General features: G+C 44.9%; 1 protein-coding gene across 10 annotated transcripts in view; it reads right to left on the bottom strand.

Moving 5' to 3' along the window:
* Positions 1–22314, bottom strand: part of CNTN4 (contactin 4) — a 769828-nt gene that overhangs the window by 120647 nt on the left and 626867 nt on the right. For all 10 annotated transcript variants that reach the window (XM_074312213.1, XM_074312216.1, XM_074312211.1 and 7 more), the window contains 2 exons: positions 14593–14729; positions 10832–10961 (listed from right to left, as the gene is read on the bottom strand). In XM_074312213.1, the coding sequence (XP_074168314.1) occupies positions 10832–10961; positions 14593–14729 (267 nt within the window). The remainder of the gene's footprint in view (positions 1–10831; positions 10962–14592; positions 14730–22314) is intronic.

The raw sequence follows: 22314 nt of genomic DNA, 5'->3' as shown, positions 1-22314 counted from the left end.
CAGTTGCCACCATAAGCTGCAGCAGTTCCAGGGCAAAACTGTCAGGTTTCCATTCGCTTCTGAATACTTGACCCATTAATGGGTTTCTTCACAGTCTGCCACTTTGTGACCACCTGTTGTACCTGAGATGCTCTTAGGCACAAACTTGTGGGATGACACTTTTTCCTGCCTGGACCCTCTATCTATTCTGATTCCCAAACACTGCCCAGGAGAGGCTGGAGGGAAAAGTGAAAGGAGCCTGTTGATCTGACATTCACAGAGAGTGAGGTGTTAAGGTATTCCTAAGGTTCCCCAGCAGGTCACTGTTAGAATCAACCCCTGCAGGCACTTAAACAGTCAGTGCACATTGAAGGTGAAACATCAGGAAGTTCGTAATGATTCAGCAAAGACAAAGTCCGTTGTTAAATTACCGACTGGAGCCTGTCAGGAGCTCAGAGTTGGGACACCCTCATTTGCTAAACCTCAGAGGGTAGGACTGCTTACATGGATTACCAGCGGGCACTGCTGTCCCAGTGTTGGAATGAGTCATACTACAGGACCTCTTCCATGTGGGAAAGGCAACTTGTACTGTGTTTCCCCAAAAAGAAGACCTACGCCAAAAATAAGCAGTTAAGATTGTCAGCCAGATGGACACATTTAGTATGTTATGACAATGTTCCAGAAGAAGATGACATGACTGTATTTGAATAAATGTAGATTGTTGTACATGAAACAATAAGACATCCCCTGAAAACACGCCCTAATGCATCTTTTGGAGCAAAAGTTAATATAAAACCTGGTCTTATTTTCGGGGAAATACGGTCTTATTTGGGGGGAAACATGGCAATTGTTTATCGATGATCTTCAATACATTACATTACCTATGAGATGCTTCTGGCTGGGAGAAACCCTCTCTGAGATTCTGAACTGTTTGTACTTAATTATACAAATTCTCCGTCACATATCAAGAGTCTTTTAAGTGGCCGGTAGAACCCTTGACAACAAAAGTTTTGTGCCTCAGTATCATTTCTCAAGAGAAAGTAAGAATGATGACTTCTTCACTGGGTATGCAGTGGCTGTCCCATTAAGGAAATATATGAGTGTGACGTTTTACTCTGTTAGTTAAGAAGAAAGGATAATTATGCGTGCCAGTTCCATCACAGTAGACTATTAAGTCTGGCTCTTTTAGAAGTTCAGTATTTCCTACTATTTTAACCTTTACCTGTTATCCTTACTTAATGATAATACTTCATCGTTCCAGAAAAATAAACCTAGAGGGAACGCATTTATTCACGTATTTCCGCCACGGAGACGACAATGCTGGTATCAGGTTGTAGAACCCCAGTCTTCTCCCGGCTTGCTGGGTAGGTGACCAGAAGGCTGGTTGCAGGGGGTAGTTTTTTTTCTTTGTAGGTCCAAGGTGGAAGCCAAAGTAGGCCCTCTCTGATCAGGGGTGATATTCACAAGGAAACTAAACAAAACTCGGAAGTGAGACTGTTCTGTTCTGAGCTCCGCCTGATATGTCCCTAATGTCCCTAATCCCCAGGTCCTGCTTGTTCTGTTCTAATTCACTGAAGGCCCTGTTCTCCTCAGGGCGTCTCCGGCCATAGGAGCTCTTACGTTTACAGGCGCCTCTTATTACAAAGCAGAATACTACTACTTACAGTCACAAGGTTGTTCTGATATGAAGTGATACATGAATCGTCCAGAAAGTACTGACACTTAGCACGATATCTGCCCAGAGGAAGCACTTCATGACCACTGCACCTTCTGCTTTTTCTATTACTCCCAGCACCACCAGCACCACCATTAGGGGACTTCATACTGCAAAACTTCTTAGAGCCCCAAAGTACATCTTTGTGTGAAAAAAAGAAAAACCCCTTTGTATTTTTAAATAAGCACAGATTCCCAGAAAGTTGCGAACATAATACAGGGGGGCCATGTGCACCCTTTCCCCGGTGGTTACGTCCTGTGTAAGTGCAGTGCCAGTATAATATCTAAACAAGGAAGCTGGTCACTGGCAGAATGTGTGTGGACAGCTCTCTGCTACTGGATCACAGACGCAGACTTGAGCGACTTTCACTGAAATCAAGATACAGAACTCTCCCATCAAGACAGAGTTCTCTCCTGCCCCCCTTTTCAGCCACACCCCGTCTAAAGCCTACAAACCTCCACGTGTTCTCCATCTCTGCGGAGCAGTTGTCTGGGAATGCGATACATATGGAACCGTGCAGCATGTAACCTTTGGGGATTTTTTTCTTTCTTTCACTGAGCGTCATGTTCTTGAGATCTATCCAAGTTGTGTGTATCAACAGCTAGTTCCTTTTCGCTGCCGAGTAGTCGTAATTTCTCCGTCCTGGTACAGGCGAGAACTATATCTTTAACATTGGCTCCTCAGGCACTGCGATAACTGACAAATGCTTCTGAGCACAGGAACCATCTCGAGATCTTTCAACACCTTCTCTGCCAACAAGCACAATCACGCTTAGCCCTTTTTCTTTTTATAAAATGTTTGAAAAGCCAAAAATTAGTGTGTAGACAAGGATGCAAACTTTTCTTCCTGTTCCAAGAAAAACGTTTTAAGGCCATTTTAGCGTATCATTTCTTATACAATAATGAACACATTGATGAAAAATCATTTTTATATACTGCTTTAAGCAGGTCTTGGGCTGCTAACCCCTTGTTAACTAACCTCCCGTGAGCTACCCTATCTAAGGATAATGAGGCAATGCATTTTAAAATATCTGTAAGCACATGACCTTCTTCTTTCACTCCAAATTAGGGCTATTTCATTAGAGTTGGCACACTGTCCTGAACACTCCTACAAATCAGTGACCTTGGTCACATAAGTCGTGTAGAGTACTGGAGTGCCGTACTCGATGCGGCTAACTTTGTTATGAGACAGAAATACTTGTTAAATGGACAAAAGACAGTCATTAGACTGTGGTAGTGAGAGTCCTAGAATTCCAGTGGTGAAGAAATGGGAGCACTTGTTATGAGCTATTATTAGTTCATCTGTTTCTTGAAGGCACGGACTGTGTATTATGGGTCTGTATATCCCTCGGACCTGGCATAGCGCTTGGCACAAAGTAGAGGTTCCATCAATATTTGCTGAAGTGCTATACGATGTAAGAGAGCGCTCGGGAATTCAGTTCAAAACAGGAAATTCCCCGCCACAATGCTCTGCTGGGTGCCACGTCCCTTTTCTCTGAGCGGGGTTGTGGATGTCCTCTTCAGCTTCCTGGCCTGAACACTCCATGCTCTCTGCAGTGGGGCCTCAGTGTAATGAAACAGAATTACCCAAGAAATACAATCTGGGCTGCTTATATTATTAAACCACATGACCTGGTGTGATGGTAGATGTTTAACAACTGGCTCTTCAAACAAAACAAAACACCAAACAACTTGGTTTTTAGTGCTTGCCAATTTCTGTGGTGTAAATACTCCCACCATGGCTGATTTCAGGCCACCGATAAGAAGTCACTGGATGACGAGTGACAAGGGTCCACAGACTCAGCTCCTGCCAGTGTAAGCTGCCCCCAGCACAGGAGTTCCTCTCCCCACTCCCCCAAAACACAGGAAATGGACCGGTGGGCCCTGAGAGCTCCGCTTTCCCCAGATCTGGGACCTCCTGTGTGGCAATACCACCATCTCCTCTGTCTTCCCCAGGTACTCCCAAACAAGCAACCCAGGGCACTTCAGCTCCCTTCCAGTTCCTTTGATTGGTTCATTGTGTTCAGAGAATCTGCTCCCTGAGGCTTTGTGAGTTGGGCACCAGAGCAGCGTTAAGGGCTGCGTGCTCGAGAGAAACACTACAATGTGGATGAGTGACGCTTCTGTCTGTGATCCAGCAGTGACTGATCTTTTGTGTATCACGGCCCTTCCATGAGGCACTCACTGAGGGAGCTTTAACATGCAAAGGGAACACATATTGGCCATTTTGCTAGGCTCGTTTTCAACCACATTCGCAAGGCTTTAGAAAAAGCAACCTGCCTTACATTAAGTGCACTTCAGGAACCTAGAAGAGCCACTGTCTGTTCATGTTGGAAAAAAAATGCTGGAATGCTGTTGGTGCAAATGCTCTATTTCAGGTAGAATTGTCACAATGACTGATAGAGCTTTTGTCAGTACTCAGTTCAGTAATGGAAACGTGGACGTAGTGGATGTAGAGCGCTGATACCAACAGTCAGTTCTCCTGCCGCCAAACCCGTTTGCTTTTACAGGGTACTCCACAGTGATGGCTCACGGTTTGGGAAGAGGTTCTACAGAGAAGATTCTACATCAGAGGTGCCTAAATTTAACTCATCATAAGAATCAGCTGGAGGAGCTTGTTAACTGTATCCACTCCTAAACTCTACCCACCAGAGGAGGGACCTGAGAATTTACACGTTTACAAGGCGTGCCGCTGACACTGCAATTGCCAGAGCAGAAGCACTGCTGTTCACCTGGGACCTTGTTAGACATTCATAACCTCGGGCCCCGCCCCAAACCTGAAATCAGAGTCTGAATTTAAAAAGATCTCCAAGTAATTTTTACATGCCTTAAAGTTGAAAACCGACTGCTAAATCTTGACTGTGGATTCTAAGGCTACAAAAATGAATCAATTTGTTGCCAGAAGGTAGTGGGGGACAGGCCAGGGTGGGGTGGGGGGATAGTTACTTCATTTCATTTATTTATTCACCAATTCAAAGAGACTTGTGCTGGATACTAGCAGAAGACATGAAGTAATAAACACATTTAAAACATGGCTGAAGTCAACACAGGAAGGACTGGAAACAATCTTACTAGACTTAACACAACAGAGTGAAATTAGCCCTGAACTTCACAGCCACAGCAGACAGGTCAGCATGACCACAGAGGGAAAGAGAAGAGCTTATTTTTTACTGGCTAATAAGAGAAAAACATAATTTTGCTAGAAGACTCACAACTTCCTTGCGGCTTGACATTTGAGGAAGAATTTATTGGCAATCTTTCTGTGTACAGAACTGTGGGTTTCAGAATGCATAGCGCTTTCCCAGCCATGCACCAGAAGATTCCAGGCTTCTCGCTGCTAGACAGTGAGCGGTACTGATACTCAGTAGTGCCTGGGGCTGCGTTCCTCAGTTACATTTTAAACTCTAACTCACTGAAAGCATTTCTGTGGGGGAAACTGATGTAAGGACTTGCCATATACTTATCCCTCAGATTTCAGCATCTCCCCTCGGATGGCTTTACACCACCAGAGCCATACAAGCAACTCCTGAGCTCGCTCCTCACAGGGCAGTCTGTGAAGCCACTCTGTGTGCCTGTTCCTACTCACCTGTCTTGGTGAAATGGGTCCTTCAGCCAGGGCTGGGGTCTCTGATGCCAGGTACTTCTCTACTGCTGGTGGGCTTCGGACTCAAAGGCCTGATCAAAACCTGAAGCTTTACTACGTAGGCTATATTCAAGTTAAACAACCTCTGCGTAGCCCAGAGTTCTTATTTTAGAGCAGTGGCTGGTTCTCCAAACGTGGTCTTGGGCCAGGCAGCACCACCAGCACCCAGGAGGCCCCGCCCAGAACGCTCCTGTCAGGCACGGTGGGGGCGGGGCTCAGCCACCTGCGCTCTAGTAAGTCCCCCCTACGATCTGATGCGCGGTGACGGCAAGAATCAATACCCTCGGAACAAATCAGTGGTGTTCCGATCTGATCAATTAGAGCAGTTGTTCCCAGACCGCACTGTTCACTGGAGTTACATCTGGGCAGCTTTACAACATAATGCTTGGGTCCTGGGCCGGGAGATTGAATTAACTGGAGTGGCACCGGGATATTGAAAAGCTCCCATGTGATTTTAATTTGCAGCAAAATTTGGGAACCTGAGGAATGTTGTGTTTGTTTGTGTGTTTGCGGCTGCTCCAGGTTTCTGGTGTGGACACCAGTTAACAACAGCAGAACACTTCTTATATTGCTACACACACATTAGGCTTGAGAAAAGCTCTCGCGTGTAACCTCTTTCCGTTTTGAGGGTACGGGGAGGGACGGCACTCTCATTTTACTGATACATGGAGGCTGAGCACCTGGTTAGAAATACCGCCTTGGAATCCGAATTCCAAGCACAGAGCCTTCCCTCTTCGTGGAGATTTAGATAAAGCTCCCGCCTAGACAATGGCATTTGGTAAGAAAGGCATTTGTCTGCTCGCTGGAGGCCCATCACACGTGCCGCATTTGATTATTTTGTAATCTGGCTCAAGGAGGCAGCTGAGACATCCGACTTGGGTGCAGATGAGTGCCTGTGGACGTCCCTGTGAAATGACTTTGGGTTTCGCCTTAATGCTTCTCTGATCTGGGAGCCAGTCATCTGGGTAAGGGCCAGATTAATCAGATAATTGCTGCAGCCAGCGCCTCACTTTCACTGGCCCTTAATGGTACCTGAGTATCCCGCCAGGGTCAGATGTCCTCCACCCCACAGGCCAGGAAAGACTGTGACACTGAACCATCAGATGGAAATCTCTCAGGTAAAGCTGCTTCTGTTCCATGACACAGTCCTGGCAGAGTCAGGCCACTTCAGAAGACCACGGGGAAGACACCCACGCGCTCTCAGGCACCGCTCATCCCATTTCAAAATCAGACACTCGTTACACTTCCCATTACGACCCAGGGAAACTGGACCAAGTAACCAAGCGTGTGGGGTATGACTCGTCCTCTGTAGCCGAGGCTGTTTGTGCGTCGTGCAGATTCTTTCTTCTGGCCCCAGCTGCTGTGAGCCATGGCCACTTACCACCTCAGCGGCTCCCTCTCTGGGGAATTGACTAGAAGGGAGGTTTTGTTCTCATTACCCCCGCGTCCCCATCTCCTACTCCTATGTAGTGACAATGCCAACTGCCCCTTAGGGGCAGCCCAATGACTGACTGATACAGAAACTGAAAACAAAACAAAAAACGGGCAGCGTCTGTGCCTCAGGTGGGAATAACTGCGAATCTGCAGCTGTCCCTCTCAGGCTGAGTCAGGGCCAGACTTCACCTGAGCCCACGTCCCTCCTCAGCGCCCTCCCATCCTGCGCTCTTTCAGGTTTCTCCTAGAAAGCACTCCTGCACTGACGCACAGGTGCCTGGTCCCCGCCTCTGCTCTTGGGACCTAGCTCCCATCTCTACCCCACGACTAAGCACACAGCACATGCGTTCCGAGTGGAGCATCACGGGAAGTTTGAAGCTCAGTGGTCAGTCAGCAGTCAGGTCACCAATACAGTCATCCATCTAAGTGGACGCACATGCTAAACAGGAGCACAGTGCCTGAGAAAAGTGATTTTTCAACCAAGGAAATACCTAACAATTTCTAACGACATTTTTACAGAAGATTAAAGTTTCCACATGATTCTAAGATTACGCACGCCAGTTCCAATACACTTTCATGAGTAGGAGGCAGGGGTGGAATACAGTGTCACCCGGGGAACAGCCTGGGGATGCCACAGGAGTGTGTCACACAACAGAACCCCGTCCATGACTCAGGTGGGCACAGGAGAGGTCTGCGGACAGTTGCATTGTGGAATAATACAGCATCAACTGCAACAGGTTCTGTCACAAACCAGGAGATTTCTACCGGATATGCCCAGAGCCAGGCCTGAGCTGAAGAAAACAGTCTCTCTGTGGCATCCAGGGAGTAACCAGCAGCTCGGTTAATTATTTAGCAGTTTCAATCCATTAACTATAGATATGTTACATGCACATTAAATACCCAGACAGAACACATCGATCACTTGCTTCTTGACCATCTCTTTGTCATGACTTGGGGCCATCACCTATCATGAAAGGGATTTCCTCTCCAGCATTACAGCATCCTGATATCTGATCAATGGCTGGAACAGCCCAATTTCTTTTCTTCCTTGTGCTGAAGTATCTTGTTTTCATTTTGTTCCTTTGTTCAATTCAACTTCACCATGATTGTAATACAGGTAATACCAAATCAGTCAGATGACCCAAAAAAGCCAAACGATTATTATTCCACAAGAAACATGGTGACTTGTGGAATAAAATGATATTATAGCTTCCCCGAGTTAACCAATATTAATTTATGTGTATTTTCAAACAGTCCAAAGTCTTCTCTCTCATTCACTTAAGATGGACTCTAGGGATTTACTCATTCAACACTTAACTGCCCTTCAATTCACTTGCAGTATGTTAATTTGACTTTGTTTGTTTGTTTGTTTGGAAGAGAAATGGTACATTAAACAGGGGAAGTCTAAGCTTGTTGTTCAAGATTCTCTAAAATTGGTCCTTAATTTTTTCATCTTCCTCTCTCAAGTTTACATTTTAACCATATGCTTTATGCCTTTCAATCAAATTTTCTGAAGAACATTCAGGAATCTCTATGTGCAAGAAACTATCCAGATGTTTCGTAACTTTGAGTCTCTGTTCAGGCCAATTCACTCTGATCTGGAATACTCCTGGTGCTCTTTTCTGTTTTTCCAAACAGAAATTCTTGTTCAGGGCCCAGCTGACTGGCCTGAGCCATTAGCCAATCTCCCTTTCCTGAACCCCTGAAGCCTTACTTTTTTTTGTTGTTTTTCCCACCAGGGTTTGGCCTGTATCACTGACTGACGTGCCTTACTGGCCTCACACTCAGCTTGGCTGAGACCAGGGTGGCTAAATAACTTCTCAAGCACTTCCTCCGTATCTTGAGTGCTCTAGCTTGCTGACCTTGGGGAACTTAAGATAAGAACTCAGATCAAGAATTCATTTGGAATTAATTTCAATTGCAAATGATTTGAAATAACCCTCTGAATGTAAAAGTTGGAGCAGTGATTTCCCAACTCACAGGCTTTGAACCCTGGGTGGGGGAAGGGAAAGGATCTGGGAAAGGCCCTGCAAAGAGCTGTTCTAAGCCTTTACAGCTCAAGCACACAAAGAATAGATACCATTCTAAGATACAGATCTCATACACACTGTTATTTCCAGCTGTGAGGAGGGGCTCTCGAGAAGAAACATTTTAACAGTCTTTCCCACTTCAGGCCCTGCTTTGGGGATTATAGTTAGCCTCCATCCCCATGATTTTATCCCGTGATTTTTAGTCACTTGCCACTATCAAATTTTAACAAAGGGACCTACAAAATCTTTTATAATTGTAATGGGGTCGGTCCCCAGACTTGTAGATTGGCAAGTACTCATGAGAGGGTTTTAGGACAATGTGGCTGATTCATTAGGCCACTCACCCTCAGTTTTAACTGTTCTTTTAACTAGTTGACATAATGTATAATAGAGAACACACTTCTTTCTGCAGAAAAGTCTGAGCAATCCACCATGGTGAACTGTGAACCAACAGTCACTTCCAACTACCAATAGTCAGAGCCAACCTGGGCGGGGGGAACTACCATATTTGCCCCGAGGAAGTAAACATGACTGTTCCCAACATTTGTGGGGTTGGAGGTATTGGTGTTTAGCACCCACAAAGGCCATGCTTAACAGTGGGTCATGCGGGTGATCGTTCCAGAACATTCCAGGCCAGAATGTCCCTAGGCCTCTTGGAAAAAGGCTGCAGCCCCATAAACGCTCACAAATTCTTGTCTTTGATGGATGTTGGTCCAAGGAACTGTCATGGCAGCTTTTCCTTCTTTCTTCACCTTGCACAGGGTGGGAGTACATTCAGCTTGGAGCATCTACTCACACGTGTAAGATCTACAAGCTAGGCACCAAAAGCACCAGAAAGTGCTTTGCGGGAGGACAACTCAGGGCTTATGGGATCAGCGTCCTTTGTGCGCTGCTTTTCTCTTACTCAGAATCTTCTATTATGCTTTCCCGGAAGAGAACGGCTGCTTAGTTACTTCAGAGAAATTCTGAAGTCAGAGTCAAGATTTTTCTCTGGGGTGCAAGCAAGTTGTTTTTTTCTTAATGCCCATAGGTTTGTCAATTCACTTAACCTATACTTTCCATTATTTATTGACTTGACTGGCTTATTCATTTTTTAATAGTCTCTCAACACTTCATCGCTTAACACATTCATTCATTCCTACATTCATGCAATATTTACTAAGTGCACGCTACGCGCCTCACTATTGTATTAAGTCCTAAGTATGAGACGACGAGTGAAGCCAAACATGGTCCTTGAGATCATGGGGGATGAACGTGCAGTGGGATAAAAAGACAGAAATCAGACACACAAGTGCGATGCAACTGTGGCATCGGTTACAAGGAGAATCAAAGGCAGCGTAACAGCCGGTAAGAGCAGGAGTTGACCCGGCACGGGGCCAGGGGTGACGTGTGGCGGCAGTGACGGTGGAGCCGGGAGATGCAGAATGAGAGGAGTTAAGGAAATGAAGAGCGGAAGGGAAAGCACTGCAGGCAGAAGGCGCAGTATGTGCGGGGCCCCTGGAGGAAGGGAGGGCAGTGAACCAAGGACAGAAAGGTCACCATAGCTGAGGGGCAGGAGGAAGGGGCCACATGGTGAGAGGGGCAGCTCGAGGCACGGGCAGCCCACAGTGCACAGCCTGGAAAATTCAGATGTGGGAGAGCAAGATAGGCATTCAGCCAGTTATTCAAATAAACCTTTCCAATCCACGTGAGCTCCTCCGCCTTCCAGGCTGAAGATGACAGCGCATTGAAACAACAGCAACAAACTCCAAAGCATTTCAGAAACTTTGTGTAATTTAGAACAGTGATGGATAGAGGAATAAAAATGAGAGTCGAGGGAACCCTGTTATCCACTGTAAGTGTCAGAAGAGGCTGATTTAGACAGTGGCCTCTTCTTACTGTTTGTAGACTGTTACTTGTTTTTCAAGGGTTATCTTCAGTCTAAAGATTTCTTAACCCATTTCTGGGTTGAATATTTATGCTTGGTAAAGCCTATGTGAGTGCAGTGACTTGAACAGTTTTTATTTTCTTTCCTTCCAGTATGTAGACTCACCTATAACACTGAGCTCAGCGTTGGAAAAGACAACTCCGTGTTTATTCTCTGCCACACACTGATACATGCCAGCATCGGAGAGTTCCACAACTGTTATATTGAGTGTCCCTTGCTCAATTTGAATTCTGTCCTGTGAAAGAAAAGAGAAACACGAAACAATGACCTTCTGCAATGAGATCTCAAGGCAATTTGGCTACATGTTATATCAAAGGGGCTTAATGGGAAGAAAATAGCCATCACATAAGCAATTTTCATAACATTATTTATCTGTCAACTAAATCTGTGGCAGGTCAGATGCTAAATAGAACAACCCATACATCAGTTGGAAATGACATTTAAATGGTAGGACTCTTTTGAGTTCTCACTGATTTAATAGGGAAAACATTCATATTAATATCCCCTGGAAATAGATGAACTTAAAATTTAAAATGCTGGGGCCAGCCCGGTGGCTTAGACAGTTGGAGCTCCGTGCTCTTAATTCTGAAGGCTGCCAGTTCGATTCCCACATGGGCCAGTGGGCTCTCAACCACAAGGTTGCTGGTTCAACTCTTCAAATCCCGCAAGGGATGGTGGGCTCGGCCCCCTGCAACTAAGATTGAACAAGGCACCTTGAGCTGAGCTGCCTCCTGGATGGCTCAGTTGTTGGTTGGAGCGTGTCCTCTCAACCACAAGGTTGCCGGTTCGACTCCCGCAAGGGATGGTGGGCTGCGCCCCCTGCAACTAGCAACAGCAACTGGACCTGGAGCTGAGCTGCACCCTCCACAACTAAGACTGAAAGGACAACAACTTGACTTGGGAAAAAAAAAAAAAAGTCCTGGAAGTACTCACTGTACCCCAATAAAGTCCTGTTCCCCTTCCCCAATAATAATAATAATAAAATCTTAAAATAAAAAATTAAAATGCTGGTTTTTTTACTTTAAGGCTTTGTGCTACCTGAGGGTGAGGGTGTGGGAAATACAATGAAATTGACTGTGTGGAGTATTTAAAACACTCAATTTATGAGCAGGCAACACTTTGAAAGTTAATCGGATTGTAATCTTCTTTGATGAAGCAGGGATGAATATTTAACATCAGTTGAAGTTTACTAAACAAAACAAAAAGCAGGTATTAATTACTAAATGCTCCCTGGATCTATGCACTGGACCACCGGCTGGTGGCCAATCTGAGGAAAGGAAAGTTAGTGTATGGAGCAGACTGTTCTCATTTGTCAGCCTGAGGATACGTAACTTATGTGATCATTTTCTGAAGTACCAAAAAAGGATCTCATCCTTCGAGGAGTCCTGCCATCTAAAACAGTACAATATATGAAGACACACTGGTTTTCTGCTTCAGTTTAGCTGGGTGAACACCATTTTAGGCTTTCAGCAAATCTAGCCCCGTGTTCCACCAATTAAACAAAGGGAGGAAGATGCCAGTTACCTGGGTACCTGCGCTCTACGGATCTGAGTCAGATTTGAGTCTGGCTCTTAGAACTGAGAGACCATGAGCCCAGCAGGAGCCCTCTAGGTGATGGCGGGAGGTGTAGGCGTAGGGCACGGGTTCTGCACATTCCCCCCCAATGCCCCCCCGGAGTCTGCAGGTCTGCAGTTGTGCCCATTGACATCCCTGCTGGTGCCCCCCACAGGCACTCTTCCCATGGGGCCCAGGGGGGTGGAATCTGAGGATGAAAAACTGGCTCTCAACTTGGGGCCCAAGGAAAATGTCCAATGCCGGCGAACATTCGAGTGCAATAGGAAGACCCTGTAAGGGAAATTCTATTGGACACAATTGTTCCCAATTCGAAGGTCCTACCATCCTCCCCTGCTTTGTTCCGAGTTCTCTGTCAGGGTCGGCTCCGTTTGGATGGGCGTTCCTTGACTGTGTCCACGTCCCTCCTCTCCCAGGGTCCCTCTGGACCTTCCAGAGAATCCCTTCAGGACCAAGGTAGTTGTTCCCCCAGCTGATGAGTGAGATAACGGCTAAGTCTCTCTCTGGGAACTGCCCTTGGCTGAAGGAACTCCCCCAATCCAACGACCGGGTCAAGGAAGGGATGCAAAGGCCAAGCGTCCCTGCCTCAACTGGGGAGACGGTGAAGGACCATCTTGTTCCAGGCCACGCCCTGAGTTTGTGTCACTTCCCCTGGGCTCAACCTTGCTTCCCTGACTGTGTCACAGGTGAGGCTCCCGACAGCACCCCCAATGCAGCGCCTGCACACAAACCTGCTTACGGCCTGTTTTTGGAAAACCCAAAGAGCAATTTTTGAAATATTTTCAAAGAACATTTATACTTTTCTTCCCTTATCTCCTCCTCCTCACTCCTTCATAAAAATGTTTCCACATAACCAATTCTGAAACTCTTACCCAGGTAAACTTTGGTGGTTCTGAACGCCGTAGACATTTAATATTTGGATCCGGTCTCCGTTACTTACGAACAAACGATGTGATCTAAGGCAAATCACTCAGCTATGACCATTTTACAGACAGGATAGTTTCCTTGTCTGTGAAATGGGCAGAATAGCATTTACTCACAAGGTCCCTTGGGAATGTTGGATGAGGCAATGTGTTTGGAGTGGTGGGTTAGCTCAGCATTTGTTAAAATTGTTTCGAGAAGAACACCTTCTGAATCCTTTGTGAATATTATTATAACTTATCATTTCCCCTTACAAAATGAATAGTGTCAGTAGAATTTTTATTTCATGGTTATATGTTTCTAAGATTTCCATTTAGTCTTTAAAAAGATTTATCTGCTATTGTTTCAAAACATGCTATTTATTTTTATGACCATGATTCCTTGATTTATCTCTTTGAGCCTGGTAAACAGACTGCTTGTTCTATAGGAGATTATCTTTCTAAATGGACTGCTGCTTTGCAGGCTTATTTTGAAAAGGAGTCATTTTTGTTGGTTTGTGTCCTCCCCTCCCCCTTAGAAGTTCTGTGGCTGCTCCACCCCATTCCCTGGCCCACTGGCCCACAAACAGTCTCCTGACGGCTTCTCTGAGGTCCCGACCTGCGACGACGCCAGGGCTACTGCAGCTCCCACCCCAGGGCCAGTGGGGGGCATGGCCCCTGGCTTTCCACCCCTCTGACGTCAGAGTCCTACTAAGCAATTTGGATGCTTGTACCACTGGGAGGCAACAGGTGGGTGGGGCGATGTACACCGGAGCCTGAGCTCTGAAAATATTGCATCTTGTCCCGGGAGAAGGACTCTTGTAACTGAGGTACCAGTTACACTGCCGCTCCCGGGCCTTCCAGCGCTGCCTCCAGCCCCAGGCATCACCTCCTGTTTCTGTTTTATTTCTGTGGGATCAGAGCTGCTAATCTCGTGCTTGAACACATCATTACTGCATGTTTGAGGCAGAGTGGGTATCTGTATGGGGAACATACTACACCACGCCATCCAGAGGTCTCACAGACAGAAGGGATGACGAAACCACACTGGGAGGGGCGTCTGGATGCCTCGAGGTGTCACTCACTCGCTCGTGCCTAGTGCACACACAAATCTGTGTCTTACACAATTACACGTTGCAGACGTTCTGCATGACTTTCCCAGTGTGAAGCCAGAGATGCTGATGTGTGAAGGCCAAGGTCCAGCCTTGAGCGGAAGAATGGCATTTACGTGCAGGCTGCTGACCGACCACACTCACTGCCACTTGTTCCAGTAAGAATGGCATTTGCTTGCGTATTAGTTTGGAAACAACTTGTCATTTTCCTGTTTCCATAGCAACAAGGACACCTTAGACACTACGAGCAATCCTAAGACACACCTGTCATCAGTCTGCTTACCCGAGAGGACAGCGCTTCTCCGTTCTTCAGCCACCGGTACGTAGGTCTGGGCCTTCCACTGGCTCTGCATTCCCAAAAGACGTGTTCTTCAATGGCCACGTGGATATCATTTATTTTTTGAATCCAATTAGGTTGAGCTATAGCAGTTCAGAAAGCAAAGACAGGACAGACATTCAGTGTATGTTCCATCTATTTTTATCATATGCAATCAAGGGACAAAAGTAGACCAATCATAAAATCCCTTTTCCAAATGTTAAGCAAGTTATAAGGATGGGCAGAAGTTCACAGGGTGCTTTTAGACAACACCCCAAACCATGTCCAAGTCCGATGGCCACTTCTGCAGCCCATGTGGCTGGTCTTTTATTCAGTAAGTGCAGAATAAATAGAACTACCATTAGCCATGTGGCAAAATCAACTCTCCCTCTTCCCCAAGTGTCTCGTCCTCCTTTTTTTTTCCTTTTTGTAAGAGAAATATTTCACATTTTTGGCTGGGCTCACGTTTGCCTAGTTATACACTACACTTCCCAGATTCCTTTGCAGCTAGAGGTAACCATGTGACTAAGTTCAGGCCAATGACACGGGTGTCAAAGTGCAGAGAGCAACTTCCAGATTATTTACCTAGAGACACTTGCCCTGGACTCTCATTGCCCCTTCCCACCGATGGGAAAAAAAGTGACAAACATCCTTGAACTCAGAGATGGAAGCCATGTAGGGTGGAAATGCTGACCTGCCTGAATGACCTTGTGGAACAAAGCAGACCTGACTCACTTGCCTATTTTTGGAGAGATACATGAGAGAGAAAAAAACTTCCTATGTAAGCCACTGTGTTTGGGTTCTACCTGTTACAGCAGCTTAGCCAGCCCTTAACTAATGCACTTCACTCAACACATGATACAGCTAATTTTTGTGACTCCGTCCTCCTTCAAGACTATCAACATTTTTTAACATTGACTTATTTCATATTGATAGAGTGTTATCCACACGAGTATGGCCCTAGCATCCTAAGCCTCAGAGTGAGTCCTGGTGTTTACCAAGCCTTCTTGGGACATCACCTCCTGCCCACAGTTACCACAGAAGTCAGGCCTCCCTTATTCCAACACTGCCCCCCGCCCTTCACCCCTCCCGCCACCAAAATTATGCCACATTTCTCATGCTTCAATGAAGTTATGTTTTCTTTCCTCGTTCTTAATGGAGCTAAAGATGGTATTCATTCCACGTTCCATAAAACATCTTCATAAATATCATTCTTTTTGCCTAAAGCACAATTCACACCAATGGTAACTGGAATGACATACGTGTTTAGGTAGCAGACCTTCAGCCTGAAGCTGACACAGAAGAGAACCTTGGGACTCATTCAGGAATTCTCTCCACAGAGCATTTCTACAGGGTGATGCCGGCCAGTATAAACTGAATAGTCAGAGTTGATTCAGTGTTTAATTAAAAGATGCTACACAATCCTTTTAACACATATCTCTTCCTGACTTGGCCTCAGAACCTTCATTTGGTAAGGCTCCAGAATCATCCATAATTTAATTCAAAAGGAATCTGCTAGGGTTGAGGACAAGCTGTCTGCCTTACCTTCTTAATAATAAACAAAACTAGAAAAAACTCTCAAGTCCCTTAACCAGCAGAGGTGTCTCCAGGCCCCTGAGTAAACGCTGCTTTCTCCTTCCTTTTCCCATCTGTAAGCAATTTCATGTTTTTCAAAGAGCAAAACCCAGTTTTACAAATCCTCTGTTGATGGGGATGATGCAGTGTCACATGTGTGGGGAGGCTGGGAGGGGGGTCAACTTCCCCAAAAAGCTATAACATCAACAAGCATTCACTTGAACCTTTAAGAACCATGACCTTCATCCTTGAAAGAGCTGTCAGCCAGCCGCTGTTTTGTACCTTCCTGCCATAACGCAAAGGAAGCTCAGGAAGTAGGTGCCTTTTCAGTTCTCTGCTGGAAGAATCAGATGTGTCACCCTGATCGGCTTATGGCAGTTGTGGGCCTGATTTCACATTCAACCTGCTGAATATTTACCCCCCATCGAGCCCATGAAGACCAAGCAAACAAGAAAGGCTCCAGAGAGCTGTGTGGAATATTAACAACTAAGCCAAACTTTTCAAAGAGGGTGAGAAAAAAGAAAAAAAAAAAAAAAAAAAGGAAGGGCAAACGTAACTTATGAAGCAATGTCAAGTTGAAGTTCAAAAAGAAAACATCAAAACCCCATGCAGAGACACAGATTTCAATGTCACAGATTTCCTGTAACACTTGGGCGTATTCGTCACTTTTTTTAAAAAATACAGAGTGCTGGCAGCAAAACCTTGCAATCTGGAAAAGGAGACGGTGCAAGAAAGGGAGGGTCTTGGAAAGACCTTACGAATCTCTCTCGCTAACTGAGCCCTTCTGAGGATGTGCCCCATGTTGTCCTGCAAGGCCCTCGCCAGGAGGCTCAGGTCACACTGGTGCCGGCCAAGGTGACCCCAGCAACGAGTCCAGCCTTCGAGAGCCATCATCAGGTACTTTCTCTGCTTTTAAGGTAAAATTAATACATAGAAGCCAAACCTGAATGATGAAAACGTATTCCTTTTGAAGTGAAAACCTGGACATGGGCCCAGGGAGACCAGGAATGAAATATCATATTATGTAATTGGCGAAGAATGAGATAATCTTCCTTTCAACACACCAATTACAGATCCACAGGGCAAAAGCCCACACCATGCAGGTTTGATTCACTCACTTAGACGGGATGAATCATATCTAAGTGGGTGAGTTTTCTGTTCTAGAATAAAGTTCTGTGAAGCTGCTCACATCTCTCCAGCTCTTTGGGTCACCCGTTCAAAGTTCTTGGTTAAAAAAATGGTGCATTTTAGAGCCTAATAGAAAACCATGTTTGTTTCCTTTAAAAAAAAAAAAAAATACATAGTCCATGTGGGTGGTTCTACGGTATTTATCATCCAATATCTAGGTTCAACTACATTTTATAACTCCAGGTCTAAATAATAGACCTAAGGAAGGCCAGAAGTGGTTGGTTCAGCACTATTATTTCAGAAAGAAGGTTGTATCTAATGTCTTTTCGGGCAAATGATACATGTAGATCCTGCCTATTAAGCAGAATTAATCACATCCACATATTAAAACAGAACCATCCGTTTTGGCCATTCGTGTTCTTTCAGAAGAATCCCTTCTCTAAAACATCGTAAGTCTTATTCTCAAGCTATAAATTCAAATACAAGGTTAATGATTGTGTTCGATTTGATGCTATGACACTGTTAGTCTCTTGGATACATGGATCATGTCTTCATTTCAATCTTCTGTTCAATAACTGACAGAAATGACGTAAATCAATGCCTGTGTATTCCAGCCACAGGAATCATGCAAGCATCTTACCCAATATTAATTTCTATTGAAGATGGATATAATTTGAATCTAGTGGTCAAACGATTCTCAGAGCTATCTGGCTGTCTGATTCTCCAAAACTAGAAATGTCTAATAGAAAGAAATGCCGGCATGAGCCTTAGGACTTAGAAATTAAAAACTCCAAAAGCAAGGACACTCTGGGGAAAAGCATTTCCATTAGGATAACAAGGAAGACCGGTAGCCATTCCCAGGCAGGCCCGGCTGCTGAGTCTCGGAGACGAGGAGGCATCTCCAGGAAACGCAGAGGCGAGGCCAGCAGAGCCTCAGAAGCTTATTGGTAAGTGGGTTTTATGAGCCTGAAGATAATTACTTGGCTTCAATTTACCACCTACATAGAGTTGCTTCCCAAATCTTTATCTCAGCCTGGAATTCTTGTGCTGTTGACAGAATCAATGAGGCATTCTCAGTATCTTTACCTTGAATCCATTGTTCCCAATATTGGCAGTTGAGCTGTTTACTCACCAACCTTCTTATATAGTTTTCCAATTTATTCTTACAGTCTTCTCTTAACCCCTGACTCCCCAGTTGTAGAACTCACTGAAAGGAAGTGAGTTTTTATTTAGCTTTACAAGAAATGCTCATATTATGTTCTGGGGTAGGGTCCGCATTTGGTCTTTGATCAGCCCTGAAAATCTCCACTAGGTCTTAGCTGTCATCCAGCCCCATCAGAACCGTCTCCCAAGGAGCATTTTCACATGCAGTTCTCTGAAGCTCAGAGAATTCCTGTTCCTTCCACTAGAGCAGCCTTGCTTTGTTTTAAATACTGAGAATAGTATGTAAAAACAAACAAACAAAAAGGTAACTTGATTAAACAACAACACAAGCACTTTGAAAAATACTCTGCTGAGGCATTTCAACCTTGTCCTTTGTGAGCTGAGCTTTGAATGTGGAGCCTGGAGACCTACAGCTTAAGTTTTCCCATTTGAACAAAAGAGACAATGGACTTCATGGTGTCTAAATTCCCTTCTGAATTTAGTATGCTAAGTCTTTAGACTGCCTCTTGAACCAACTGAATTTTTGCATGTCCTGGGCTCTCTGTTAATTTATGCTTCACTCGAACACTCTGATTTCTCTTTGCCTTTATATTAAGTTACACTCCACTTATGTCAACGGAAGGGGAGATGCCATCATGCCAGGCCTACCAGACCACAATGCTCAACTCTGCATAAAATACAAAAGCCGAACTGCGTGAAGGCACACTAGAGGGCAAGCAAAAGCAGGTACATTTCTATTAATAGGTATTCATTAATAAATAGAACAGAAGTGACTGTAGGAAGTAACCCGTGTGTGAGATAATGGATGGGATTTGTGAATGTGCTTTGCACGCTGTAAAAGTCATACAAAGTAAAAGCACATTGCCATATTTCATATTTTAAAGCTAATATTTAAAGTCCTCTGTCATCTGGTTCCACCTGGTTCTCTCACTTTCTCTCCGAGTATGCCCAGTGAACCCGCAGCTCCTGACAAATAGGGTTTCCTTTGTCCTCAAATCTAGTTAGCCAGTCCCTGCCTCATTCCTTTGTTCATACCATCTTGTAATTTTGGAATGTCCTCCTCCCCTTCATCCCCTAATCAGTTTTTCTTCTGCAGAAATGCCTCCTCCATGAAGCCGTCCTTGGTCTGCCCATTGCAATCTTCCTGAACGCAGACAGCTTGTTTGGCACAAGCAGCATCACTGTTTTGTACCATCGATTGTGTAGTTTCGTGTAAGTCTTTTCTTGTTAGCCAATTTCTATAAGAACACACATTTTCTCTTCCCAGATATGCTGCAGTGAGTTCAGAACTTTAGAAATCAGTCATGGAATACAAAGAATTGGAAATCAGAAATATATTCATTAAAAAAGGCCTTGAGACTGGTTCATTCAACCCATTACTACCCAAATAAGGCAAGCTATCACTGTCGCCTAACATGGATCGACTTCTTCACATCTTTGTAATCCTCAACCCCGCCGCTCCCTAGTGTTTCTCTAAGTCTGCTCTTATTGGGTTAAACTCACCCCTTCCTCCCACTTTCTGAGCATGACACTACCGCTCACTCACCACGGAGGATCTCATCAACCTCACGTTACACGTCTTATTTCTCACCCTGATAATGACCTGCGAGTTAAAAGAAATCACGCCCACTCTGTAGATGAGGCCCAGAGACATTGAGGTCCAGATTCAGAAAGTGGCTCCCTCAGGATCGGCACACAGGTCTACTGCAGGCTCTGCAGTGTGTCCTACCCTGCCCCCAACGGGCATGGGGGTATTCTTTTGGACCCTGTGGTTCTCAGAGCGTGGTCTAGGGGCCCCGGAGGTTCCACAAGTCTCTAGCAGGGTGTCAATGAGATCCTTTCTTTCCAACAACTCATCTGTGTGAGGCCAGCCTTCCTTCATATACGTCCACCAAAACAGCACAGAATGACAGATTGAATGCAGAAGCACATATAAGGATTCAGCTTTCTTCCATTAACACAGACATGAAAGAGATTTGCAAAAACATAAACAATGCCCCTCTTCTCATTAAGTGTTTTTTATGTGTGGAAGAATATAGTCAGTTTTCTTATAATATGAAATTATGTTAACATGCATTGGCTGTATCAGTGTCATTTAAAATTTTTTAGAGTACTAAAGTTCTATTTTAATTTCTATAATAATATGGCACATGTTGGTAGATGTAGCCCACACTAGTAAAAGTTCTTTGGGGTATTTAATTGGGGATAGTAATTTTAAAGAGTAAAATGGGGTCCTGAAACCAAAAGTTTGAGAACTACTGCTTTAGACTAGCACAGACATTTTCAGACAAATGAATCCACTTATGCAAACTTTGCTAAAGGTAAATATAAACTATATTCCCTGATGGATAAAAATCGTAACAGTTGCATCTGCCTTCTGTGGCAACACAGAGTGAAGGGAGTGAATTTCATTTCAATATACTGTCCTTGCTGTGACGTTTTCTTCCCTGGCCTGACGTTTCTCAGGAGCCAAGGACCTGTGTCCTCACTCCTGTTACTTCCCACTGGCCATTATTTCCACATTCTCAGTGTGCACCCCTTGAACAATTGCGGCAACCCACTTTACTGGAACCACCAGATGAATGGAAGGGAATAAAAATTGTTGACTTTACCTTAAGTGACACTCAGAGAAACTGAGGGTATCCGTATCAGTTCTGTCTAGGACAATAAAACAGACTATTGCTCTACTGCGAAATTACCTCATCTGCTGTGGCCATGTTTTGGTCATCCTGTCCTGTAAGCCACTGTGCAGGGCTGAGTATTACGTGGTGACCATAGGTCTGCAGCACGTCCATGGGGAAGTTTCTGTGCTGTGCTGCATGGGGCTTGTGTTCGCTCCCTGAGGACCTTGACGATGCTCAAAGGCCATTTCAGTGTCATCAAGCCTCCAGTTCTGCCCTTGGAACCAAAGGACCACAGTGCACAAGGTCTAGATACACAGCCACAGACGGAATTGGGACAGGAGACTGAAAGGGGCTCTTTTGGACTCAATCGTTGGTGTACTTATTAGAAAACAGGAAGTGAAAAAGTCACTTGTTCATCCGATGACTGGTGGGCTTTTTTCCTTCCGTATTTTATGAAAACATGTTATTGGCAGGACAAGTAACCAACATACGGCAGAGTACAACAGACACTGCAGTTCTGGTCATGGCTGGTTCTCACTTGTATGGTCTGGGCTGAGCTGTTTTATGTCTCTGGGCCTTACTTACTTTACTTACACAAGTCGAAAGCTTGGCCCCAATAGTTCCTTGTAGCTCAAACATTAAGGGATTCTGTGAAATACACAGCCTTGTTTACTGCTCAGATATTACAGTCACTGTTTCCTAATAGTAAAGAAGGTTTTGCTGTCTTAACGCCTGTTATAGAGGAAAAACGGCACAAAAGGCATTAAATATCAGGTTCTCTTAGTTCACACTTCATTCTTCCAAATGATGGCTATAATTCTCTTGGTCTATTTGTGCAAAAAGGAAGTGACCACATAGACACAATGAGGTGGAAAGATGAGTAATTATGAAGTGAATCAAATCCATTATATACTTCCCTTTCCTTTCTTCAAAGATAATTACTTTAGCTCTCCCATTCCACTTTGTCTGTGGACACTGGCCACGGGCCCAGTGTTCTGCATGGTAATAAAATTTCCACGCTATCCAAAGGCCCGCTGATGTCTGAGAAGCTCAAGCCCGAACGAACAAGCACAGCACAGGGAATTCAGCTCTGCTTCGTCCTGTGCAAACTGTGATTGGTGTCTGAGCTCTTTGGGAGCCGGTTTCCTCATCTATAAACTGGGTAACTGCAGGAATGACACGAGAGTGTCTCAGTGGC

This window comes from Rhinolophus sinicus, linkage group LG10 (genome assembly GCF_036562045.2).
Source record: "Rhinolophus sinicus isolate RSC01 linkage group LG10, ASM3656204v1, whole genome shotgun sequence".
Taxonomy (NCBI): domain Eukaryota; kingdom Metazoa; phylum Chordata; class Mammalia; order Chiroptera; family Rhinolophidae; genus Rhinolophus; species Rhinolophus sinicus.
The sequence above is the reverse complement of the archived record's forward strand: the minus strand, read 5'-3'. Positions and strand labels throughout refer to the sequence as shown.